The sequence below is a fragment of the Lipophrys pholis genome, assembly GCF_963383615.2.
Source record: "Lipophrys pholis genome assembly, chromosome: 3".
Lineage (NCBI taxonomy): Eukaryota > Metazoa > Chordata > Actinopteri > Blenniiformes > Blenniidae > Lipophrys > Lipophrys pholis.
The window spans coordinates 15,396,097-15,423,493 of NC_137627.1; the positions used below are offsets into that span (position 1 = coordinate 15,396,097).

Consider the following 27,397-nt stretch of genomic DNA (forward strand, 5'->3'; position numbering starts at 1 on the left):
TTTATGTAATAAATACTTTTTTTTTTTTTTTTTTAATTGAATTGAACGTGTCTGCTTACTGAACGTTTCCTGGTGTGTTTAAGGCCTCATTACTTTGGTTTACAAGCTCGTAAACTGGCAAATTAAATGATCACCCAGAAAACTAGACGGCTGCGTTCTGTTTCAGTCACCATCAGATGTCAAATGAGACGTCTTGAGAATACACCGAGATCTTCTATGTTTTTGCACCCCAGAAATAACCACATGCGGCCCGTCGCTGGTGTAGACGCCTGATCTAATTACGGGCCCATATATGAGCTCTGCGGTTCACGGGAATGTAAACACAACATGAGCAGCTGCAGGACCTGCTTGAAAAGACATCACAATGCTGATTTCCATCAGTCGACAGGCCTGTCATGAACAAGCCGGCTGCGCTGCCGTTTCTCCCGTCATAAAGTCCTCCACTCCCCTGGGCTCAGGCCATCTTTCCAAATACCGAACCGTATAGCTGTGTGTTGCGGGGCTGCAGCTTGAATAATTAGGTGTGTGGCGCCATCTAGTGTTCAATCGGACTTACAACATGTGGCATTTATTCCACACGTCATGCGTCTAAAAAAATTGGAAACATGTTTTTTTTTTTCTTACTTGAGTTCAAGTTTGCATGCAAATAAATGGAACCATAACAGTTTTATGAAGATTCCTATGACTTGGAATAATAATATTGTAATACATAAATATAGTTCACGTGTACAGCACTTGTAGATATGAGAAATGTGCATGGAGACAAGCTATGAGTAAAACTGTTAAATTATGAGGAAAATGTACTTTTTCACCATGGTCTTAATAGTTTCACTATAAATCTGAAGTAGTGGTTGCCAGTGTGGTTCCTGTTTGCACCTGGTAGGCCCACAAAGGGTGTTTCCACAATCAGCATTTGTACAAAAATCTAGAAAAAAAAGGAAAATTAATATTTGCTCATTTTTTAAACTTAATCAAGAACTATAGTCAGTTGTGTTTACTGACTTTCAACTGACAAATTATCCACAGAATTAAATTATTACGTTTCCATACATTTTTCATACCAAGATAAATCTTTAATAACTGTCTAAACCTCTACATATATGCAAGTATTTATAGCCTTTATTGTCTACTGTACAAATCTATATTTTTGAAGATGTTTACAACCATAACAGAGTTGTATAGTATTTATCATCAATGTCCAAGTATGATAACTATGCTTTTAATTATACCTGCTTTAGATAAGTTAATTGGACAAACAAATATAATAAAATGTTAATTTCTAGAGATGAAGACTTTCCTAAATAATTGGCATTAGTTACTCAATCTATACACGATTTCTAAATACTACCTCAATAATGAAATAACCAGTAAATATATTAACTTGTGAAATGATCATCAAAAAGGTATTAAACTATTGTCTTCATTAGACGTGGAATTGTGACACTGCTGGCTGCGTCACACGTTACTGTTGAAGGAGCTCTCACTTTGTAAAAGGGTGGATGATCCCTGACTCAAAGTGTCTTTGTACTTCTTGTAATGAGATCAATATTATTGTTCGCAGTCCTTGTAGCAAAGTTCCAGACTGTTGCCATCACTTTCTCTGGAGGGATCAGATTCACAGACATCCTGCAGTCTCGAGCCAACGTAGACTCACAACTATTGATTGGGAAACAACAGACTTTTACCCGTCCATCCTTTTCTATACACTTTTATCAAATTTAGGGTTGTGGACCAGACTGCAGGCAATCTGAGCTGACGTTGGGTGAAGGCATTTAGAATTCAATGTCTTACTCAAGGAGCATACGGTCAAAGAGGGGATAGGGGCCGGCAACCTTCAGATTGAGAGACCATAGCCACCCCACCACAATAAAACTATATTAAGACATAAACGGTTACAATTTCTTTATTTTACTCAGACATAAAACGGAGCAACACCCTTATATCACACAACGCTACATATACTGTGGTTACAGTGGTTGTTTTTGATCTATAACTCACTTCAATTTCTTTTTTTCTTTTTCTTTTAATTAATACTATACAGAACAAAACTTCTGCTTCAGTAAATGCATGTGTGCTCATATGTTACACATGTAAATAGTAGATATTTAGTTTGAATTGACTACCGAGGTCTGAGAGGGCAATCGCTCATCCTGATAAGGACGAATGACTGTGTGCTTAACGTGTCACATGAAAACGTTCTCACCACATTGGACTTGTCGGGTAGCAAAAGGCATTGAAACACAAACATTCGTTCATAAAATGTGCAAAACTGAAACAGTGCAAGACAAGGCAATACAGTTAGAAAGCATAAATACATCTTGAGGACAGTGTCACTTACTTCACACAAATAAATCCACACAATAAATTCAATCCCGCTCAGGATCATCGACACAGCAGCTTATTGATTTTAAATTTTTTTTAAAAAAAGGAAATATTTTAAAACAGCTATCAAACTTTCAGCAGTAATATTTTGTAAATTATTTACTGAAAACCAGTTTTTGAAAACAAACAGTGTACTGGACGTTCGTACACTTGTAAATGGATTAAAATTTGCCGTCACTCTCATAACTGGAGGAGAACAAATAGTTCAGGAAATAAATACACTGTTGTTAGCTGATAGAGCCACAGTATAAGGTAACTGCAAAAGCTCGAAGCTGGTACCGTGATATTGTTCCAGAACAATGAGGCCTAGTGTTCTGAGTTAGAAAAAAAAAAAAAAGCCTGTATAACCTATAATTTGCTCCTATCGAGTCTCTTTTTTGCAGGATTGGGGTACTGGGGGTTTTCAATCACCCCCTCCCCAAACTTCAGTTCCAAGAAGGCTCTGTGGTTATTGGGGCCGTACGCTGTGATGCCGGCAAAGGTCATGGGCACCAGCGGCTGCAGGAAGTGTTCGGGGAACTCTGTGTCCTGTTTGTGCTCTGTCCATGTGTCTTTGGTCATGACACCGTTGCGCGAGTAGAACGGCCACAGGTCCACGTGCAGGTGGTTGGCCTCGCTGTACTGGACTCGGTAAAAGTCTCCCTCCACTGCGCGTTCCCACACGTAGCCGTTGGCGTCCACCAGGGAGCCCGAGTCCAGGCTCTTCAAGTGGTCACAGTTGGGTATGTCCTCCAGGTAGATGCCCAGGTCCACGTCGTAATCCCACGGGATGATGTCCTGATGGCGGACGGCGCCCAACAGGGTGCCGCCCTCTAGCCAGTAGCGGACACCTGAGCTCTCCAGAATGTTGATAACATATTTGGTGGTTTCTCTGAGCGCTCGCAGACAGCATGGAGGTGTCCAGCGGTCCAGGTAGAGATAGTCTGGCGTGTCATCGTGCACGGTGCCGAAACAGCGCGGCGTCTCTTTGCTGCAGCCGTACCACTGCTCCTTCCCTTCGGGGAGCATGAGGCGCCTCAAGCCAAAGCTCCTCATGAGCTTTCCTGTGGCCTCCTTCAGCCGAGTGTCAGCTTTCCACTGGTTGTGAGCGGAACTGAAAAGTGGCCGATGAGTTGCCGAGAAACAGGGGCCTTCCAGCAGCTTGACCTTCCATCCTCTCAAGGCGGTCTGGACGAAAAGCGAGGAGAAGAGGGGTCGTCCCAGAGGGACGGAGAGGTTAAATAGATCCTCGGTGCGAATGAGGACAACTGCATCGCCCTGGAGAGCAGTACACACACTCCCGCTGCTTCCAGAAGCAGCCGGGGAATAGGTGGCCGTCCACTCTCTGAGGTTGACCCGCAGATGAAGACACTGCACCGCGGATCGAGCCAACACGGGAGCAGCTACCAGCCTCACCGGTCCCCCGCCCTCTCCTTCCAACTCCCGGATCAGCCGCTCGACAGCCCGAGGTTGCTCCAGCTCCACGCCGTCAGGAACCAGCAGCACAAACTCTGTCTGGACATGAAACTCTGGCCTGTGAGCCTGCGGTGGCTGGTCCGGACTCGGGGAGAGTACCATGAGACGAGCCCCATCCGGGAGCACGAGCGGAGGGTATGGAAACGAGTCAGACACAGCCAGGAAGGGAAGCTCAGGTCTCTGCTGCAAGAAGGAAGTAGCCACGTCCCTGACATAATTCTCAAAGTTTTCAAACTCCCGAAGAAGAACGGTCACACGCGGGGCCCGACCGTGTCCCTCGACACCGGCCGCCCCGGAGTCACCAGCTCCGATGAGAACCCCCACGCCTCCTCCCAGACTGGAGGCCGGTAGGGCAGACTTCCTGGTGCCCCTCCCAAGCTCTTTTCTCTTGTCCATCATTTGCTGCTGGGCCCGGGACACGTAGTAAAGGATGAGGAGATTGAGGATGATGGCGCCAGTTAACAGGCCCTGACAGAAACTGATACGCATGGCAGCTAAGGTTTGCTTCCAGTTGGTCTCAGGAGAAGAATTTAGGTTATATTCAGGAAGTCCATCGGTGGCGTGTGGGTCCCCATCCGTGTTACAGTTTATGTGAGAGAAATGAAGACAGCCTGTGAATGGCAGAAGGAAATATTGTCACTGCATCTGTGTTTTGCATCAATCACAGCAAAGTTTGCAGAAAATAAATACATTCATGACTTTCTTCACTGGATAAGACATGGGTACAAAATACCAATTAGAAAACAATGACTGATTTATTCAAAACATGTGCTTGATGTGTATTACTAAAGCGTGAGCAGCAATAGATTATGAATGACAGGCTGAATTACCAATCAATATAAACAGGCTCGTGAACTGGAACACAACTCACCTTGATTTGAATGTAAATGTTATTTTTGAAGAGGATTGCAGGATCCATGCCATCAAACCATGCCACCAGAAGCAGCGTTAAATCATTTGACCATGTTACAGCAGCTTGGTGTGGATGTCATGATGCTGTTTCAGCCAGTCCTGCTAGCACTGGAACGAACCTGGCGAGATCGACAACAGTGAACGCGCATATTCACACGCATTGTTGCTGGTTATTAATGTGGTTAGGGTTGGAAATAAGAGTCTTATATCACGCAAATCAGCGCTGATCAGGATATTTCATCAGCACGCAGGTCATTACGAATATCGACCAGAAAGCAGGAGCACGGAGTTAGCATGAAGCTAACACGGGGAAGGTCTCCGTTACCGCAGCAACAGAAACACTTCCGGTTTGAATCCTTCAGAATGAAGGCACACTTTTCTCAAAAACCACACAAAAACGTTCAGTGACAACCTAAAAATTGATCAAATGCCAATTGATCAACAAAACAAATCTGTGACCAAAGCGTGAAGTCAATCTGTGAATGTGTTGAGTAAACACTAACTCCAGCAGGGAAAGTTGTGTATATTCTTATGAGAAAGCGTGAATGTCTGAGGTCAGTAATGGAAATTCCAGATAGTAAGAAAGAAGAAAACTAGAAAGATGGAATCCTCCATGTTTGTGGCTTTTTAAATATTCAGATTTTCTAAAACCACCTAGCATGTTCCCCATCCATCCATCCAACCATCCACCCATCCATCCATGGCATGGAGCCAATCGAAGCGAACTGTGGGCGAGGGCAGGTTACACCTTGGACAGGTCACCAGTCTGTCACAGAAAAACAATTTGACAGACACACCGAGGGACAATATTGAGTCATCAATTAACCTCATGGACCATGGAAGGAAACCGCAGTATCTGGTGAATGTCAATACAGCTAAAACATACAAACTCCACAGGCCAGGCCAGTATTAGAGCCTATGGAAGTCTCCCTGTGAGGTGAGAGCGCTGACCACCGTCCACCATGTGGCCCTGGCCTGAGGCGATCAAGTTTTTTTCTGAAACAATTCCTTCCAATATTTTTCAAATTCAGATAAGATACGTGATTTTATTCTGCATTTCAGATATGATAAAAGGTTTGTTAAAAGGTGTCATGAAGGGAAGCGAACTGGTGGATATTTTCTGCTCACTTGACTGTCCTCAAATCGTCCCGGGTCACAATATGGCAGGAAGTGCCCTCTCCTGGCTGTGCTATACAGAAAACGGAGCTCTTTATTTGTCATCCTCTCCGGGCTTTTCCAGCCAACACCAGAAGGAGGAAACAGATCCCGGATATAAAACAACAAGAGTCCTGGATATGATGTTAACATTCGTTTCCTCTAAAGGATATTTCATATCTACATATCTTGTTATTATCTTGATGTGATCTGATTTTAAAAGTCGGTATTATTTTTTGTCTTTAGTGGCTCAGTCGGCCTCGGAGTTGCGGATAAGTAGCGGTCTGTGGTTTTAAGTTGGAGGGAAAGCAGCGGAAGTGTAGTATTTTACCCACTGAATAGTAATTCTGCTCTGTGCGTGTGAGAAGGAAGAAAGGAGGGTAGTCTTGTAGTGGAGTGCCGCTGGGCTGGAAAAGGGTACGGGTTTAGGCTGTTTTCCCTGATTTCTGCTCGCCCACTCGGTCCGTTTCCTCCTCCTTAATCTGGCGAAAGGCTAAACGGGTAAAATGGAGGCGGACAGACCCGGCGGAGGACCAAACCCGAACTCCGGAGGCGGCAGCTGCGGAGCGGGGCGCAACCCAAACGGGCCCAAAGCAGCACCGGGCCAGGCGACATCAGCCGCGACGACCGGGGCGATGGCAGCGGCGGCGGCGGTAGGGGGAGGAGGAGGAGCAGGAGGAGTAGTAGCAGGAGGAGCAGGGCCCGGAGGACCGGGAGTCGGGGCCGTCCTCGGAGCGCTGCAGCCTCGGGAGCTGCAGCAGGACGGGGACTCGGGTATGACGCTTCCCGGGATCCTGCACTTCATCCAGTACGAGTGGGGACGCTTCCAGGCCGAGAAATACCGCTGGGAGGCGGAGAGAGACGAACTCAGGGTAAATTGTATTCACCATTTCACCTCCTATCACGGCGACTAAAGGCCGGAAAAGGCGGTTAGAGGAGCTCCGGGAGTGCGGCTTTGTCAGTGTGTACAACCGCTGCTGGTCGGCCACTTCCAGGATGACAAAATGCTAACGGGCTAACGTCACACCGGGAGGCACTGCCGTTACAAAAACAAGTAAAAACACACAACTGTGTGACCTGAAGGTGTTGAGCATCAGAAAAAGGAAAAAAAATATATTATAATAGTCTTTTTTAAGATACTTAAGTGCTTCTAGTCCCCATCAGATCAGATCAGATCCATGTCATTCACACTGATGGACAGACCACCAAATCAGACTGTAATCAGATTACTACCCAACTAATCCACGCTGTCCCGTTGCATCTCAAATATTTAGGACATTCGCAACATATAAACTGCAAAGTCTTGAGCTTTGATTGAAGATAATAACTCTAAGTAATCCTGCGTTTTAAAACAAATGGCAAAATATCTCCTCTCATGGAATATATGTTGTTTGGATTGCATTATTGACTTTCTGACTAAAATTGTGAGGAGATAAAATATTTGAGATGACATGTAAAGTACGAGCATATGTGGAAGTTTTGTTTGAGTTAAACGGTCAGAGAATTAACTTTTCTAAAGTATTCTCATTTTGTGAGAGGCGTCTGTGTTTGTACAGGTACTCATCAAGGACATGTGAGGTGTGGACACCCGTCTGTTGCAGATAGGCTGTATTATGGCTTTCCTGTGCAAACACAGTTTGGTAGGATATCTGGTTATTCGTGTCCCACAGGAACCCATCCAGAGATCTGTGGTTGTGCTGTCGTGGTTAAAAAGATGTTATCAGCGTTGCACAGCTGTGCGTTCCCTTTAAAATCACTACATTTGAGAATAGCAGTCATCTAAAGGCGAGTGATAAAAGTATCTGTGAAGTTGAGTTTTGAATAGTATTGTTCACCAAAACAACTGACTTTATGGGAGAAACTGGCCAGCTTGTTCCAGCAAAGGAAAGGTTAGAGAAACATTCCCACACATACATGAAATATTGCTCCACATCTCGACGAGATCATATTTTCATTCCTTAACCCATATTTGGATTTCCTCTTATCATCATAGTTTCCTTGTAATTTGGATGAACTCTGCGGCTATAGTTCACGGACTCCGTAAACTCGCAGTGAAAACATATCAGTGCCCCCTTTCTGTCACTCACTATCTCACTTTGCCCCCGACGCTAACCTATGTAGTTATAAATAGGAAGTTGATAAAATATGGATGAACAATAACAAACCGACTCTGCTTGGCGGTTTTTATAGTCATGGGGTAGGATCGGGGATGGAAGTCAGAAGCAGGCCCCCGCATATCCGACATGCCATTAGTGCTTGTTATGGAACTTTGGTAATATGCGTGTATTTGCTGCACATGGTGCGGTTTCACGGGTACAATTAGCACCCTGTCCTGTGCTGAAAGATGGAATCACTGGAGTGCCAGGCTGAGGAGTTGACCTAGCTTACATTTTGACACCCACAGGCCACAGGCTCCTGGCTTTTATTGCCAACATGCTGGCAGGGCTCTCGGCATGCCAGTTATCCTGCCCTCTGTTCGTGTTCTGTGCAGTTAACACCATACGCTTCATAAATCCATGGGATGTACTCCTCAAGTAGTGTCCGAACGTGACTTTTTGTGTACTTTGTGTGCTGCTTCTAAATAAGGTGCATGTAAAAGAATAGAATTTGGAGACTGCTAAAAACCATCACCGAAGGTAAATTAACGGTGTCATGTTACAGCAGTGTGACTTTGTGACTACATTGATGTCTTTGTGGGCCTCTGTGAAACTGTAGCACATATGCTGTCTCCCCCCTGGGTTTGTTGTTGGTGTGAATGGCCACCTGTGGCGTTGTGTCTCCGCTGACAGGCCAGGAATGAGGGCCCTCCCTGCTCTAGGCCAGGTGGGACGTCCCACCTCCGACACGAGACAGCAGCTCAGGGGACAGGTGGTACTGCTCTAATGCCTGTCCTACTGACACATGGGAGGCTTTTTGCTCTGCGTTCTATCAAATCAAGCTTTACTGCAGGGGTGGGCAATCGCTGTTGAGAGTGCAGCCATAAGGTCGACTCAATTCTGCACAATATGAGCATATGTCTTTTTTTTAACCCCTTATTGCCGGAGGCGACTGGATTAAATGTGAACGTTTGTAAATACAAAGAAACAACAGTAAGGTAATGACAATCACACTCTCCCAAGTCAGTACATTGTACTAAACATTTGGGGTACTCTCTTTGTAAATTAACAAGTATTATTTTGTGGCAGTACCACAACATGATGTTGAAGTCATTTACTGAAGTTTTAAATTTAAAAAGATTGAAATGATCTTACCAGTGAAATTTCAGATTTGTATCCGTTTCACAACGTTCCAACAGATTTGGTTTGATAAAAGTATCTTACAATGTTATTTATCTACTTTCTTTCATCCTTGCATCATTGTTAAAGACTAAACCCTATAAAAGGTAAAGTAATACCTGGTTTTGATCAGCTACTGTTCCCACATCTGCTAAGTTCATGCATGCTCTGTTTGAAGTTGGTGATTAAAATTGTAGTATTTTAACACAGCAAAAGCATGAACTACGTACTCTGAAAAAATAATGCCGCCCTTCAGAATTGATGCATGTCGCTTGGTCATAAATGTCCATTTGACGGATTTCCTCATCCATTACTCAATGATCCCTTGTGTGCTGGTCAGGGACAGCCATAGAGTGACATTTTGCTCCAAACTACTCGGATCAGCTTGAGTGTATCTGAATAATTCTGTTGTAATACCTAATCTTCATTATACTTTAACAGACCAATTGACTGTGCCTTCGATAGCGAGCTGAGTCACTGCGCAAATTATATTACAGAGAAAAGGGCAGACCTTCACCCACCATGTTCTACAGCTATATAATTTCATTAACAGTGTCAGTAGTCGTGTAGAATAGATTACTGATGACCCAGTTGACATCACTTCCGGTTGATTGCGGGCCTAGGGGGCCCTTGGGTACACATCTCTAATTAATAGCTCTATGCTTGCAGCCACGACACACATATGACATCCATATGTATGGCATTATTACCCTACATGGTGCAGCCCACACACTTTTCCCCTCCTGTGATAAATGGGATGTATCCTGCATGTTCTACTCTTTTCAAGCTTCCCCAACAAAACGTCTAAAATATCATTATTTGGAGTTTTTACCCTCCCATTTAAAGAAATTCATGAGATGCAGCACTTCAATGTTTAGTAGCTTTAAATCAAACTTGGGCAGGAAGCCCTACATTTTAGGACGTTTCTCTCCCGCTGCTCTGGTGCCATAAGCCGTCACGCTCCCATCACAACACAAATGTCCCAGAAAAGTTCATTGCTCTACTTGTCTGACCATGGATTCTCTCACAGGGATGTAGGGATGAAAAGATGGAGGGCAACTGTTGGAGGAGGAAGTCTGCCTTTGACCTTGTTCCTCTGCTCTCATAGACGGACTGACAGGAGTCTGTCCACTCTCCATGTGGGAGCAAACTGTGGAACGCTCAGCAACATTAGTCCTCGTGGAGGAAAACCCAACCTAAGAAGGATGAAAAAAAGACAGCTTGCAAAAAAAAAAAAAAAAAAAAAGGCTCATTTGTACTTTTTGGTTTTGGTAGTTTACCTACATGATATGAACAATAAATATATAAATCGGCTTTGATAATTATCAAACAAGACTCTAGGTTTTGTCACTTATTCACTTGGGTTTTGTTTTCATAAAAACAATACTGAAGTGTTTTGACCTGCCGTTCTGCCAATATTGCATGTATCTCAACAAATTTTTGTGCCGATTTCGAGTGTCAGTCCCTTGACAAAAACACCTTCAACAGCCAATGAATGGGCTGCCTTGTCTCATGTTGGCTGGCCCGGATCCCATGCATGAGTAAAAACAAGCATGTCCCAGTCTAAAGCAGTAAAAGGGCCGAAAAACAAGAGACCAGTGGAAGCTAAAGACTGTACAAACCAGGCCTCTCGATATGTTTCTAAAATCATACATTTATATAGGTCGGTTTACGGCTTGTTTTTACCAAGTTGGTACTCTATCTGTTCTTTGAAAAAAAAAAAATAAATAATAATCTTATTTCAATATCATCCTGAACCCTGCCATTCCAGAGAAGGATACCAGAGTAGGTAAAATAGGGTCAGAGCTAAAGAATGAGTTGGGATGTCATGTCGGGGGGGGGGGGGATAACATCCAGCAATAAGCCCTTTAATGTACTAATCCTTCTGTTTTGGCTCCCTTGTACGTATCAGGAAAAGGCTGTCCCTTCAGTCTGCTTTTATTGCCTTGGGAGTATCTGGGCGTGTGTGTGTTTGTATACACTCACTGGCCTGTCTGTAACGAGGCCAGCTTTGCACTGTCAGGGTTTTTTAATATTTTGAGCACTAGTGGGAACCTGTCTGTCTGGGAGTCCAGTATGACTCTGGTTACAGAGGGGGAGAGATGCGAGTGTGTATGCGTGCGTCAGGGCAGGTTGTAACCTCTGGTGGATGTCTTGCCTCTTGAAGGTGAAGGTTGTGCTGAGAGGTGAAATGAATGAAACGGTTTCACTGATTGGAACCTTTAAGTAGCAGACAGAACTGTTAGATTCTTTCGTGACTTGAAATATACCCATATATTTCAAACGGCAGTGCAACTGGGAGCTAACTATAGGTGTCTGGGGTACTGTAATCAACAGTAACCTCGAGTTTGATTTAGATTGTGAATTGTTTGTTTAAAAAAAACCCCAAAAAAACAAGGTCAGCAACGATTTTTCTGTCTGAGAAAGCTCTCCAGGTTTTAGATTTATGGGGCCCTGATGAAGCTCTTTTGCTGCTCCTATATGCAGTCAATAATTTCTTCCATCATATGCTGGTATAGTATCCTTAGCAACCAAGACGAGTAGTCCCTGGGGAGGATGGTTAAGTAGCCTCTAAAGTAGCTGTGGCGTGTTTTAACAATCTTGATGACATTTTTAATACACAAGTCAAAAGGAAAGCTCAGTTGTCTATTGTTATGGATGCCACTCATCCTCTTAATCAGGAGTATAAGTTGCTCCCCCCTGGTCTTCATCTGGCAGTACCGTCAGCCACAAAATACAGGTATAAGTTCTCCTTTGTGCTATAAACACTGAGACGTGGAGGTAATGCATTGTGTTTTTGCTGCTGTAGTTTACTTTATCCTGGTTTGATGCTGCTGACTGACTGTTTGCACTGAACTCGACCTGACTAAATGGCCAAGAATGCTGATAATGCCAGTCTCTTATGTTTATTTTTTTGTGATTTTACTGTTTGTACCTGTAAAAACACAGTACAGTGGGGTTTTTTTTTATGGGGGGGGTTACATTCATGCAACTGCTACACAACAAATCGTTCTTCAAGTGACAAATAATAAAGTTGAAGTTGAAGGCATTGTGCAAAGACCAGTCGTAGCATGGACACGGGCACTCACTCAAGCCTGTGATCTAACGGGGGTGACTGCAGTTAGTCGGCCGAGTGATTAAATGTTCCCCCCTTGCTTGTCGACTCCAGAAATGTCTGTCTATTAACCAATTATATTAGTGTTTTATTCATGTACAAGCCATTGCTGGACTGTCATGTCGGGGTTACAGAGCTGTCAGACAACAACCTGCGTCACGTGGCAGCACTCGAGTAAACTGCAGATCTAACTAGAAGTTGCAGAGGCGTCCGTCTACTTTGTTTTAATTCCATGACAAAAGAACTGACAAACCAAGTAGCTCTTGTACTGTGTTAGATTAACCTGCATGAAATAACAGCGGCTGTTTCGAGCATTGTGAGCACCACTCAGGCCTATTTGATATCGTTTGCCCAGAGACTGTGTAATCCCGTCAGGCCTGCAAAGATGACGCAGCTCATAATGACAGAATCTGCTTAAAAACTTAAAGTTAATAGATGATTTTGAACCTGAATGCATTTTCTGAGAATTCAACAAGCTAGTCGGTTTGTCTTGAGCATGTTTTTGTTTAGTTCCCAGATGAATTAGTGCTCATGAACGTCTCTGGATTCAAACGGGGTCTAATCTGGCATCGAGGCAAGAGTGTTGACTACTACGCCTCCATGTGGCGCCTTCGTTTAGCGAGCTTTGTCAGAATTCTTTGATTGAAAATTTTTTGATATTTTCTTTCAACTCAGATTGTGTGTCAAGGTTGAAGTGACAGCCGTTTTCACTCTTTAAAAACCTTTCATTCCTCTCTGCTCCTCGGTTTCACTTTTTCACTTTCTACCTGTGCCTTTCACTCAGCTGTCGGCCGATAAATGTCCAAAAATTAGAATACAATAGGAAAGAAAATACTCTTTTTCATAATTTAATACAGGAAAAGTTGCATATACTTTGTTTTGACACATAAACTGGTACAGATTTCTTTCATGATTTTTTGCAAATAAGTCACAAAAATGAAAAGTGTAGTATCTCATATTATTTGATTTTATAAGCGCATATGTTTTATTCATTTATTTTTGGTTTTCTTAAGCCAGTGTCCGTCATAATCACAGTATGGTATTGAAAATTGCTCAAAACCTTCTGTTTTTTTCGGAGTTAGTTAAAAGATAAATGACCAACCAAACTTTTTATTTTCTCGTTGTCTTTAATACATGTGTACACAAACGGACATTTCACTCAAACGATTTACAACTGTTTAATTACATTCTTATTTCTATTCCATTTGCAGGAATGTCATTGATTTATTGTTGAAATGATTTTGCCTCCACGGTGGCGGTTGATGATTCGCACTCTTTAGGCTCATTAGTTTTGGGTCATTTCCAGTTGACCATTAATGTCATAGACCACACCATTAGTGATGGAGTGAGTTGTTCACCCATTGGCATTACAATGGACAACATTGCAAATTTTCACATCGTGTATTTTCTGTCTCGCGTATCCTGCTCGAGCTCCTGTTCCCCTTGTTGAACGTCGGCGTCGCGATTTGACAGCGACCTCTGATGCGTGTGCAGAAAACATCGCATCCCAATCCAGTCCAGCTGCCGTGTGTACAAATAGGAGTAGATCAGCTTTGACTCTCAATATCTGGGTGTGGAAGCGTGACTATGAACATCGTTTCAGTTGAGCCGGCGTGCACGTTCACACGCGCAAAAGTAGTGACCGCCATTACAGTGGTTGTAGAGTTGATCTTGAATGTAATTTTCTTTCAAGAAAGCATCTCTGTGTTTAATTTTGAAGACGCAATATCAAAGCCAGCTGAGATGCATTTCTCCACTCTCGAGTGGTCTTTCCATCTGCGTTCAGCCATTTTTAGTACCCAGTATACATAATGTAGGTGCTGTCTTCTGATGTGCAAACCTCCCACACTGCCCAGTTATCATAACAGCTGAGCTGGCTTGTGTTTTGTTATGCTTTGTGTCAGACAATTTCACACTGGAACAGCGACATTTGCTCGTGTGAAAACTACAAATAGAGCCTCGCATTATTAGAAAACACAACAGTGGCACAATCACTCCTTTGTTTCAAATTGAGAATCCGCCGCCGACTATCTGCTGTTGCAGCTACTCCTGTGTTGGCCGTTTCTGTAAACCACGCAACCGCAGTAAATGATACAGTATTACATAACAGTTTATGCATGGCTAAGCACTTTTTGTGTTTCGCCAGTCTTCCTGATATTTTGAAGGAACACGTTTACTTTGCCTCATATAAAAGAGCCTGGGTTATTGTCAAGATCTGACCTGTTTCTTCAGGATCAGGCCAAGTATAAACCAACCACTCAGTTATCTTTTAATTTTTCAGAACCTCTGAGATCAGGCCTGCAGTGGGAACTAGTTATGACAGACATCTCAAACTCTCGGATAAGCATATGAAATCACATTGCATTAATCAGGATTACTCAGCAGTAAGGTTTGCTTGGCAGATAATCTCATGTTCCACCAGCCCTTCTCGCTGGTTACATGACCGAGGAAGATACATACACACACACGCACACGCGCGCGCACGCTCAGACTGAGATCGACTTCTCTCTCAAACAGACCAAGAGTCTGCCCCATGAGATGGCGTTTTTAGACTGTTCTAGTTTTCCAGCGCGCCGTGTGCGTGTGGGAGCAGACTCGTGGACGCAGACAGGGGCGTACAAGGGAGAAATGGGCTGTGAAATGCGCTGCAATAATGCTCCAGCACCACTTGGCACAAACAGAGAGAAAGCTATTGTGTTACAATCACCTGCATTTATAGCTTCATGGGTTAGACCTTTGTTACTCATTTCGAGGTCACTATTGGGTCCACTGGGGCATTTTTTTTCTTCTCTTTAAAAGTTTTAACATGAATCACAGCCAAGTTAAAAAAAATAAAAATAAATCTTTCTAATCAGCCCTGGTGGAGCATCATGCTGAGTACTGAGTGTGGTTCGAATCCTATTTTGCCCAGGAGAGGCATCTGGTATAAAAACTAGCCAAGACTATGGTGCAAGGTGCAGGGACTTCCTGAGGCAGCCGGAGAGACACTCTCGCAACGAGAACCTCCGTTTTAAGAGGTGTCACGGTTTTCAACTGAAAACTTGGTTCAGTTTCGGTGCAGAAACTTGTTTCGTCTTTCTGAGCTTCTGTTCTATCTCAGTGAAACCTACAAAATAAACTCTAAACCCAACAGTTAATGGCTTTTAATTAGTTTTGCAGTTGTTTCCTTTATAGTCCCCTGCACACTTTGGCCTGGTGCACAGCATGCAGAAATGATCTTTTTCAAGTCTTGACTGCTCTTCCCTGTACCTATTCCACTCCGTTCCGCCACACCTTTCTATTATGGTCACTAAACGGTTGATGACGTTGCCATGTGCTTTATTTCTTTTCTTTTCTCCGACAAATGCCGAGTTCAGTCAGTGAGTATCTCTTTCCTCAAGGTAAGAATTTAATCAGCAGGGAGGAAGGAAACGGCCGGGAAACAAGAGAGGAAGCGCACGAAGGAAGGATGTGTCTTAAAAGAGGGTGTTTGAATCTGGCCGGGTGGCGTCTTGTTTTTCCTCTCCTGCAGATGCGTACTGAGGCCTTGGTTAGAAAAAGTTAAAAATAAGAGCACTCTTCTCCAACCCTCTACTTATTCCCCGGGGTTCTTCAGAAGTCAACTTTGTTATGCTTGTCATGTTAAGCTCTTGACTGCACATTTACAGTCTGAAGTTGCGTTCTCTGTGGATATCAATAGCTTCTCTTTCTTGCCTTAATTGAGACGCTGCTGCCTTTTTACAACCTGCTTCCAGCACTCGTGTCGGGCTGGATTGTGCTTTGGACGTTTCTATTTGTCCGTGTGAGAGCTTGTGACATTTGTGTCCTGTTCAGTATCGACATGGTCTGCTCATTAACATCCTGTGTATGTGCATGTTTCAGGCCCAGGTGGCATTCCTACAGGGCGAGAGGAAAGGGCAGGAGAACATGAAACAAGACCTGGTGAGGCGGATCAAAATGCTGGAGTACGCGCTCAAACAGGAGAGGTATGACAATTGCTCGGAAAGCCCCGCTCTCATGCTCTCTGCTCCTCGTTCAGCCGATCCCAGTGATTTGCATGCTTCAGGCTTAAGGATTTTGCTTGTAAAATATTTTTTCTTGCGTTTGCTCATAACGTTGCCCTCATGTGGGCCTTTGTGGGGTTGCAGAGCGAAGCACCAGAAGCTGAAGACAGGAAATGACCCGAGCCAAGGAGACAAGAAGCCAGAGACAGAGACTGAGCAACGTATGTTCAACTTAAGCTGCTGTTTGTAAATAGCGTGTCAGCCTTTGTCAGCTGTTGTTGCCTTTATTGCTGCTGCACTTTCAGAAGCAACTCAGAGTTTCTGCTTTTCTTCTCGTGCCTTGCTGTTGCATCACTATTGAACAATCTATTTTCTGTAGTTCCCAATGGGCCGGCAGAGTCAGACTCTGAGCCAGCCAATCAGATGTCTTGGAAGGAGGGACGTCAACTACTACGCAAGTAAGGCCTCTGACCCCCTTTATCTCAGTGCCGTACTAATGCCTGTTATTGTTGGTACAGTTGTCAGCGAGACGAGCGGGCTGAAATTAGATAAGTGAACATGTTTGAGTGTGTATTTGTTCTTCTTCCTCTGTGAACGTAGATACCTTGAGGAGGTGGGTTATACAGACACCATCTTGGACATGCGGTCTAAACGTGTGCGCTCTCTGCTGGGGCGGAGCAGCCCCGAGGCCAACGGGCCGCCACCCAGCGAAAGCTGTCCGGAGCCCGAGCCGCGGGCAGGTGGAGAGTCTCTGTTGGTTCGACAAATAGAGGAACAAATTAAAAGGTGAGCGTGGAAACGGACACCTCCCCTCCGCTGTCACCACACACCAGAAATATTCACATTAGTTGAATTTCCCATTGTTCCAGCAAGCAGATACGGGTACATTTAGTACAGTTGAATATCAGGGAAAATATCATTGTTTTGACTTTTATTTCTTCACTCGTATCATAAATTAATAGGTTTTGGGCAATTTATTGGCCAAAATGATAAATAAAACAAAAAAAAAGGCCTGAAGTATTTGGCTTATGTGTAACAAAATGTAAACATAGAGACGTTTTACTGTTTGAATAAAATCATGTGGACAATGAACTTTTTCCATTATTGGCACATGGTAAATTTCTGTTAATCAAATATTGACATCCCTGACATTTAGCTGTGTCCCACCCCGTGTAAACATGCTGTGATTAACACACCATCCCATAATCTGATTAACTTGTCACAGACACGATGATGAAATGTTATGATTTGCTGATCCTGATAAACCATTTTACAAAAGCTCCTTACACAACGCAGTGTAAGGTTTTAACTGGTCCACATCCAACCTTGTAACCAGGCTGTATTTAATATAAAACCATTTTATATTAGTGTTGATGAAAGGTCCTTCAGAATTTTTTTTTTTCTTTTTTCTTTCTTCAGGTTAGAATTTAGTAGATGGCTTAAAATCTAATTGATAGATGGAAAGGTAGAGAAAGGCCCTAATGTGTATAGACAGTGCACCCTAATCTCAAAATGGTGATTATATCTGTCAGCTCAAATAATTATATTAATGATGGTATTAATAATGATGATGATGATAACCTTATTTATACAGCATTTTTAAAACCAAGGTTAGAAGGAACTTCACAATAAAACCGAGATCATTGCAATAAAAAGAGTGAAATTTGTACATGCGGTTTTATCTGAGTAATTAAAAACAATAATTGCTGCACATGTTGACGTAACGTCCATTATTTCACCCTCGGCCGTGTTACATAATATAAACAAGCTCCGAGTTGTTGCTTTTTGCTCTTGAAAATGAAAATTCTAATTATAGTGTGATGTAATGCATGAGTGCATTTGAGGTAAAATTTCTCTCTTATTAAAGGTGCGATGAAATTATCTAAGTTTAAAAAGTAGTTTTATGAAAATGTAATTTATATCCTATTTATAGAGCGCAGTTTTTGGACGGTGTTGGTGTTTGTAGGGGAGCTGCAGGAGCAGCTTCATTGCAGCATCGGTTTATTCTCAGTTTTTGAATGTGCAGAGGTACTTGAGACTTACTATAGAACCAAGCACAGATCTACTGAAGATAAAGCCTGGATCAGTTCTTTCTGACATTATTGAGACCTACAAAGACGACAAAGAGAATCTCTGTGGGAGTTAGAAATTTGCAGCCAATGAGACGCGTTGCTACTCTTATTACATAATGAATAAATAACGTATTACACCAACTGTCACATGGAATACTGTTAAGTGAAACTTCCCTCCATGTAGATATTATTGTCCTACAACATGTTTTCCTCCTTTGAAGTTCAAGACTAATTGAATCCGTCATGAACTATGTGTTTATTTGTTTTTAGAAATGCAGGCAAAGAAAGCTCTAAGGAACGCGTGGGCGGCTCGGTGCTGGACAAGATTCCTTTCCTGCACGGCTGTGAGGATGACGACGAAGACGACAGTGATGAGGAAGATGACTTCCAAGGCATGGCCACAGACTGTATCGATGGTCCGCGCAAGAGCAAAAAATCGCGTGTAAAGGTACGATCTGTGCTATAAATGCAATATGAGAAAACTTAATGATTCAATAAAGTACAACTGTGGCTCGTATGACTTTTTTTTTTTTTTTTTTCTTCTCTTGGTAACTGGCGCAACTTTTGATCTTCATCTATCCATCTTGTATATTGCTTTATCTTGTTCTGGGTAGCAGGTGATGGAGCAAATGAGCCAAAACATGATAGTGAGGCAAAACACGGGATAGACCCGCTCAGGAACTTTCAATAGGACAAAAGTTCTGCAAACCTGAGAAACCATCCGAGTTGTCTTATTCGCTTCGTCTTAAATGTGTGTAAATTCGATGTTCCCTATCTCAGGATCTAATACCACATTCTGCTCTCTGTGCTCACGTCTAGATGGGCTCGGAGCCGATGACCACAGACCTGGACCCCGAGGATGAGGAGGACGAAGACGACTCGGAGGACGCCCTCAGTGAATTTGACTTCCTGGGCTCAGGGGAGGATGGGGAGGGGGCGGGAGAGGCCCGGATCTCGGGGGACGGCCGGGAGTTAGGTACGCTGTTGCCATAGCAACATCATCAGCACCAGCACTTCCAGAATCACTGCCACCAGTGTATCTGTCTTCTCCTGCCCCCTCACTCACCTTTTTATCCTTTACTTCTCATTGTGTCTTGGCATCTCTTCTTGTCAATAAAACCAACCTCTTTTGCCAACCACCTGTCTCTCTGTCCTGTTTGACGAGCTGTCAGTCTGTGACTCTTTAGAGCTGTGTAGCCGTCATCTTTGTCTGTAGATATGCTTCTTCTGCGCTGGAGAGCCATTTTAAAAGGGATTGTGCATGCTGCCTTTTCTCTGTTCGCATTTCATTCTCTTGATTCATATCTACACTTTTAAGTTCATACTGTAGTTCATTTTTTTCCCCCCAGAAAAGGTTGCAAAAGTTGTTTAAAAGAATGAGCTCTGCATTTTTTCCACCTCCGTTTTGTCTTTCATCTGTCCATCTCTTGGCCTCCTCCTTCTTCCTTCGCCTCTCCGCATGATGGATGTTTTGTGTCTCTCTCCTCTTGCCGGGCTCAGAAAACCGCAGGAACAAGTTACAAGGCATGATGTCGGACTTCCCCCCTAAACCTACCCCGCCCCCCTCTGTATCAGGACAGACTCGCTCCGGGGAAGGTAAGATTCCCCCCCCACAAACATGCTCCAGTACAAAAAAAAAAAGAGAGATCCAACTTTCACAATACACTTCTTTCGTCTTCACTCATGTCCAACATGCATGATTGTAGCTTACATTCTGAGTCTTAGACGGTGTCTCACTTTTCTCTGGTTTTTAAAGCTTTTGTGGGGGAGAACTTGCTCCTACACATAAACATTTCCTCTGGTACATGGTGTGGGAGTAAGAAAATATTATGACTGGACTGTTGCCACGGCTATCTGAGATGCATCGCTCCATTTTGCAGTTATCTCACTCTTATTTTTAGAGCTGTGACGTCTGTGAGCAGGCAGTGGTAACTGGTGTACTTTTCCACCTCCAACCTGCAGGTGGTGCTCTGGGTTTCTCCTCTGATGTTTTCATCATGGATGCTGTTGGAGGAGGGGACATGAACCTTGGTGAACTGGCTGATCTCACTGTTGCCAATGACAATGATCTCTCCATGGATGTAATTACATATTTGTTCTGATCAGTGCACGTGTTTCGAGTTCAGCCTGCATTCTGAGCACGCTCTTAAAAGATTTGAACGTTTGTTTGAATATTTCTGTGACAGATGCAGGACAACAGAGAAGAATTTAAGAAGACATGGAACCCTCGTTTCACACTACGGAGCCACTTTGACGCCATCCGGGCTTTGACGTTTCACCCGAGCCAAGCGGTGCTGCTCACGGCCTCCGAGGATGGTACATTAAAACTCTGGAACCTGAACAAGGCCATGCACTCAAAAAAGTGAGAGTACACACATTCAGTTAAACTCTGCCAATATACAGCATGCTACTCCAACAATCACACAATTTAGCAGACATACAGGGGTGAAATAAAATTGAAAAGTGTATTTTAACGACGGTTCTCCCACAGGAATGCGGCCTTAGATGTTGAGCCCATCTATACATTTCGAGCACACAGGTGAGTTCAGCTTCACCTCTGTCGTCGTCTCCATGTACAAAACCTGCCACTGGAACTTGACTCTTTTTCTGCAGTGGAGCCGTTCTGTCTCTGACTATGGGTGAAGATGGAGACTCCTGCTATAGTGGAGGTCTGGATGGGACTGTGAGGTGTTGGAAGATGCCGGACCTCAACGTGGATCCCTATGATAACTATGGTGAGTTATGTAATACTCTGAGTGCCTCTTCATTTATCCTTCCTTTATACAAGTTAATCTCAGGAAGCTGGGAGTTTCTTAGCGGACCATGTGTGAAAGCTCGAGTGTATCCTGGACAGACTGCCAGTCCATCACAGGGCAAACACAGAGAGACAGACGAGCACTTAAAAACACTCTCACACCTAAAGCCAATTTAGAGTTACGCCAGATTTATATTACATTGTAGGAGGAAACTGAGTTCCTCTGGGGAAAAAGGCCCAGGTCGTCTAACTATAATGGAAAATTAGAAAATACTCTGCCACAAGGCTGTAAATCCTCAATAGTTTGACCTTTTTTAACTTCAGCTTCTGCATTTTATTTATTGCATACTGTGTCTGTTGATGTTGGAAAAAAAATGCAGCTAAATATTATAATTTTTTTCCTTCACTTAATCTCATTTGTTCTCCATCTAGACCCTGGCATTGAGAGCAGTGTACTCGCAGGTCATGAGGACAGCGTGTGGGGTCTGACATACTCGGCTGTTCACCACCGTCTCGCCTCGTGCTCAGCCGACGGCACCATTCGCATCTGGGACCCTCAGAACTCGTCTCCCTGCGTGTCCGTCTTCAATAAGGAGAGAGGTAGTCATCCTGTTGAATTTCTCTTAAGATTTCAGTTATGTGGTCGTCGTATCAAACACCACAGCTCCGTTGTCTCCTCTCACATCCAGAACATGGAACTCCCACCTCGGTGGCCTTTGTGCCCACTGACCCGAGCCAGGTGGTGGTATCGTTTGACGGTGGCGAGACGCTGCTGTACGACCTAAACACGGAGCAGAGCGTCACTGCGCTGGAGACACAGACCAAAGATGGTACGTTCTCGATGTGAAGAAGTTGAAAATAAATAATTACATCAGTGGGGCAAAGCAGCTTGTGTTGACACGGGATTGTTTTTCTTCCTTTGCAGGCAGTGAGCTGATTAATCGTGTCGTCAGTCACCCGTCTGAGCCCGTGTCCATCACTGCACACGAGAATCGCACCATCCGTTTCCTAGACAACAAGTCAGGTATCTGCAGGAGGTGTTTTAACTGCATCCACCGCATCCTTTCGTGGCATGTGAAGGACACTTACATGAGCCTGCTTTGTGTGTTTTGGACAGGCAAAGTCGTCCACTCGATGGTTGCTCACTTAGATGCAGTCACTTGTCTTACTACAGACCCCAAAGGCACTTACCTCATCTCTGGCAGTGAGTACTACCTGACTTTACTGAGTCTATGTTCATTCTTTCTTTGATTTAATGTTGTTTGTGATATTCACAGTGAGGCTCAATTCCAACTCTCACATGCATCACAAATATTTAGCTCAACATCCTTAATCTGACTTTGTCGATCGTAATATCAGATGTTTCAGGATACTTACAATGGCTAAATCCTGCTTGTTTGTGCACAAACAAACTGCTGTAGCGCTATTTAAATATTTTTGCTTATTTCTTTCATAACATTGCCTTTGCTTGCGCCTGCGCCTCACCTCTGACAGGCCACGACTGCTCGGTGCGCTTATGGATGCTGGACAACAGGACATGCGTGCAGGAGATCACTGCCCACCGGAAGAAGCATGATGAGGCCATTCATGACGTGGCCTTCCACTCCTCCCAGCCCTTCATTGCCAGCGCTGGTGCCGACGCTCTTGCAAAGATCTTTGTCTGACGTCGGTGTCGTCATCCTGGTGAGGGTGCAAAGAAAGAACAAGTGATGTTTGTGGAGGGTGGGAGCTGTTGTGCACACGTGCAGTGAGAACAGAACAAGTATGTCTGTGGACTGTGGGACGAAGCCAGAGTCCCGGAAGCAAACGCGCACACATGCTGACTCCACACAGAAAGGCACATGTCCCGATGTTGGGCGGAAGTGCAAACCACTACACCACCGTGCCACCTTGATACTGACAATGCTCTGAATACCGAGACAGGCTTTAGTGGTTTCCTAAGCATTAACGTTGTTTTCCTCTTGCAGAGTCCGACCACCACCACAACTGGGCCAAATGAGACTGGAGAGTACAGCGGACAATATATTACCTGCTCACACATACATAGAAAACAGACACTTGTCCTGCACCCCACTGGCTGGGTCATCGCCATAGGACGTCACCCCTTCAACCCCTCACTGTTCTCTGATGCCTCAGTGACTTCTTGTAATACTAATCTCACCTTATAATGCTTTTTTATATCTTTAAAAATCCTGGCTGCTCTGTTTTCAAGTAATCATGTTTGTAGTAACACTTTTCTACACTACAATATGCTTTCTCTTTATTTTTCTTCGAGTCAGCTAACGATTATTACAAAGCACCGTGTGTGAGTGTGAGTGTGTCTGTGTGAGTGTGTGTGTGTGTGTGTTTGTGTTTTGCGCTTCAACTTGCTGGCACAGTACTCGCATTTCACGGAGAGTCGACCCTGCACAAACGCACCTCCATTTGTCATTTCTAGAACTCGTTTTTTTTATTTTTGATAATCGCTTGTGGTAACAAAAGTATGTAGGCATGAATTAAAGTAGTAACTGTTCCCGACGCGGGCACATGACATCTGGCCCAACCTCTGCAGTGTGGGAATCAATGTATTACATTCCAAAGACTCCAGATGGAGCGCGCGGTTCCTATTTGAGGTTGGGGAATGTTTAACCTAGTGTGCGTGCGTGTATGTGTGTGCGCGTGTGTGTGTGCATCTGTGTGTGTCTGTGCGTGTGTGTGTGTGTGTGTGTGTGTGTGTTGAACAAATAGCTTTAATTTTGTCACCAAGACACCTTGTCTCATTGTATGTGTTGAGTGTTGCAGCGTCCCAGTGATTCTGAGTGTGCATGTGAGTGTGTATGACCTTTGTTGTACACTATAAATGAACACATTTCTACAACCATGATCCACTTCGGCAGATTTATGATTTTAACTCTTCAGACTGTTGCTGTCACAACACGTTAACCAGATACGGAATCATGACTTGCACTGTGGACATGAGTAGTTTTCAGAGTGTGGGTGGTGTACACGAGGGAGTTTTCAGGGTACAACATCAGGTGGGGGGAAAAAAGTGGTTTCCCAACTGCTTATATTATATTAAGAATAACATCCTGAATAAAACTTGTCCCAAATTCAAGCAGGCCACACGATCTGCTCTGGAGATCCCAGATGGGTGCAACCAAAATGTATCATCGCCCTATTTTTATTAGAAAAAATTGTGATAAAATATAAATGGAGTGAATCTCTCAATTGTTTGATTAAAACACACGTTTTTACAAGTGAATTTATTGCAAATATAAAGGAGATGGATTGAATTTATTTTATTGTTTTCAAAAGCAGATTAAATACAGTTGCAGACTATAATGACTTTAGATTAAAACTTCAAATTAACTCCAGAAGAGTGAAAATAGTTAGTTGGGGTTTTTTTGGATGGGCGCATCCTCACACACTCTGAAAACCTCTGTAAACTACCGTACATGCCTGTGAGGCTCACCTGTACACTCACTACAACACTACAAATGGCACCATTTGTGTCATTTGGTGCTTTTTTTACTGTACAGAAGTGTGCGTGTCAGTGTGTGTGTGTGTTCATGCACTAGTTAAATCCCGGTGCTTTGAGAGACCTTGTCTGAATCAGGGACCTGTTTTATGCGTTTGTTACGAGAGGCTCTTCGTTCTCTTTCATTGGGTCACAAACCTGCGCTTGAGTGAATCACCTTCTTTAAATCCCTTTCAATCCTGAGATCATTTCATTATCTGTGGTCACATCTGAGATTTTACCCATCACTGTCGATGTTTCTCATTCCGGGGATGTGAATTATGCGGGCCTCTCTAGTTTCAGGCCGCAGGGTTGTGCAGAGCTGTAATTGTATTACGGTGAGGATCACCAGGACTGAAGTGTGGCGTGTCCTTCCTCACTTGAGAGATCATCGTTTTGAAGATGGCGCCACTTGTTGGCCGGTGCTCGTTTCTGGTTTGTTATTTATTGGAGCTTTTGAGAAAAGCTCACCTTCACCTCGGTGTTGAGGCGAGGGTCCCTCTTCTTGTAAGACGTGCGTCGGTTGCACAAGTAGCACATCAGCCAAACAAATGTGACGCTGGCCTCGTCTCTTTGAAGAGCCACGCTTTGGGAACAATGTTGGTATCGGCGCCTTGTTTTGCCAGTCTGGTTTGATTCAAGTGGATTGAACATAACCCAGAGAGCTCTTTTGGCGAGGTGAAGACATTTTTGATACCGACAAGGAAAAAAAACAAACCCCATGATGGCTGAAGTTAAAAGTGGCCTCTTAGCATTTCCTAAATCTTGACTTTGGGGGGGAAAAAACAAATCCTTGAGTAGAGTTATGAAATCTGGTGGTAAATCAGTTGGCTACTTGCAAGATACAGGGTCACACGTCATAGCGGTCACATCAATGTGATGAAAGTAGCATAGAGGTAAACACTTTTCCTAACCACTGGGGACACTATAGTATTCCTAATTTATCTCTCTCTTTTATCTGTATACATAAATATATTTTCGAACAGGATGGCGGACTGATGCGTGGATGTAAACAAGATGTTACTCTGCTGTTGATTTGACATGAATCTGTCAAAGAGACCAACCAGGTGCAACAACGACGTTATCGAACTGCTGCTGGGCAAATCGCCCTGTTGTCTCATGTAACTACTTATTTGGCCCCACGTTGCACTACATCTTTATAAGGCGTGGACACACAGGGTGGAAGAATAGTGTTTTTGCAGGTTGTTTCTTCTACAATCCGGGGTGAACATTTCACTCTGAGCTCACAATGTCCCTTCTGTGAGAGTACAGACAAATCAGTGAGACACATCAAAGTAATCAATAAAAAAAGAGAAAGGAATCGAGGCAGAGGTTGTAAATGATGACTTGAGTTGCCATTATGTGCTGTAAATGTCCATCATTTCCTTGTTTTCATTCTCGCATTTCTTTTCTTTGATTATGAATATGATAAGATGTAAGAATACTGTAGTATCATAAGTGAATCATTCTTCCTTACTAGGCATAGGACTTGCTTGTGATTGATAATGGCAATGTAAAACTTGTAAAAAAAATAAAATAAAAAAAAAAACGAAAAGAAAAAAGCAAGTTGATTGGAAAAACAAAAAAAATATATAAAAAATTAATAAAATTGTTTTAAAAAAAAAAAGCAAAAAAAGTCGGAGGCCAAGGTAAAGGACTCTCATTTCTTTGTGTTTTTATTTTTTTATTAGCAAATTATCACTGTGTGATATTTTGTACATCATATTAAGCTGTATTCAAACGATTTCCTCTAACTACAAGGGATAAGAGACCTGCTTTTTATTAATTTTGTTTTATTATATATTTTTGAACTGCATTCTAGCTTGTATCAAAATGACTTTCTCTTTTTGTTTACGGGTCCCCTGTTGTATGTCATTAAGGAAGAAAAGACAAAAAAATGAAAATTTTGTACAGTGAACTGAGAGTTGTGTTTTTTGTTGGGCTGAATTCACACCGAGGTCACGTTTGGCCACCAGATGTTCACGTCTGCCAGAAGTATAAACCACATATACACTCTTGAAAAGTTGATCTTATAACCTAATTTATATAAAATAGAATAGTCGTAACTGGTTAATTAACTACAGGAATTTTCAGATTTGTCCTCCCATTGAGTTATTTCAACATACTGATACATTAGATGAATTATATATACCTACTAGGTTGTTTACCTCCATCAATACATCAAATTCAGAATAAACTATATAAACTAGTAATGCCAAAGTATTCCATTACCTTTTCATTGGGCACAAAGCTGTCTGGTACACCGATGTGTCATTTTAACTCCTCCATGGTTTAATCTAAACTTTCAAAACATTTCAGATGTATTACACATGATCTAAAATATTTTTAGAATCCATTTTTTTCAGAATTTGTCCAAGTTATATTTTATGAAAAGCAAGAATACACTATATCTAAATATAAACCAAAAGCTATAATTATCATATTTCAAAATTTAAAAGCGCTTGAACTCTTTAGTTCACATGAGTAGAAAAACTTTTAGACATTTTAGTTTTAGTGTTTATTCAACTCTATGACTGGTAAATAATTATATTAAGGCCAATTTTTCTAATAAATCTGAAAATTAGCACATTATGAATGCTTTATTTTCAACCTGTATGAATTTTGAAAATGAAACAAAAAAGATCTAGAAAAACAATGTAAAAATGTTGCTTTACATTTCACTTTGCACACATTTAAGAAGTATCTGGTTTGTGTGATTTTAAATGCTGATATTTAGTTTGACCCTCTTTATATGAAATATTGAAACAGATCAAATCTCTGGAAGTCTTCTATTCAC

The 27,397-nt window shown here is 42.9% G+C and overlaps 2 protein-coding genes across 2 annotated transcripts; one reads left to right on the plus strand and one right to left on the minus strand.

Annotated features, from left to right (window-relative positions):
• Positions 1-1,887: 1,887 nt before the first annotated feature.
• On the minus strand, positions 1,888-5,077 carry fkrp (fukutin related protein). Its single transcript, XM_080460006.1, has 2 exons — positions 4,709-5,077; positions 1,888-4,448 (listed from the first exon to the last, which is right to left on the minus strand). The coding sequence occupies exon 2, from the start codon at positions 4,324-4,326 to the stop codon at positions 2,731-2,733; it is 1,596 nt and encodes a 531-aa protein (XP_080316132.1). The 5' UTR covers positions 4,327-4,448; positions 4,709-5,077; the 3' UTR covers positions 1,888-2,730.
• Positions 5,078-6,233: 1,156 nt separating this feature from the next.
• strn4 (striatin, calmodulin binding protein 4) lies at positions 6,234-26,123 on the plus strand. The gene is made up of 18 exons (XM_080459970.1): positions 6,234-6,776; positions 16,156-16,259; positions 16,422-16,498; positions 16,657-16,735; positions 16,878-17,063; positions 18,620-18,797; positions 19,169-19,325; positions 19,850-19,945; positions 20,312-20,430; positions 20,536-20,711; positions 20,841-20,888; positions 20,963-21,084; positions 21,537-21,704; positions 21,794-21,934; positions 22,030-22,128; positions 22,222-22,308; positions 22,599-22,787; positions 23,072-26,123. The coding sequence occupies exons 1-17, from the start codon at positions 6,411-6,413 to the stop codon at positions 22,766-22,768; spliced, it is 2,373 nt and encodes a 790-aa protein (XP_080316096.1). The 5' UTR covers positions 6,234-6,410; the 3' UTR covers positions 22,769-22,787; positions 23,072-26,123.
• Positions 26,124-27,397: the final 1,274 nt, after the last annotated feature.

Coding starts and splice junctions, on each gene's coding strand:
- strn4 (XM_080459970.1), top strand. CDS start 6,411: ATGGAGGCGGACAGACCCGGCGGAGGACCAAACCCGAACTCCGGAGGC. Junction 21,705..21,793: donor CGTCTTCAATAAGGAGAGAG/GTAGTCATCCTG, acceptor TCTCACATCCAG/AACATGGAACTCCCACCTCG. Junction 22,309..22,598: donor CACTTACCTCATCTCTGGCA/GTGAGTACTACC, acceptor CACCTCTGACAG/GCCACGACTGCTCGGTGCGC.
- fkrp (XM_080460006.1), bottom strand. CDS start 4,326: ATGCGTATCAGTTTCTGTCAGGGCCTGTTAACTGGCGCCATCATCCTC.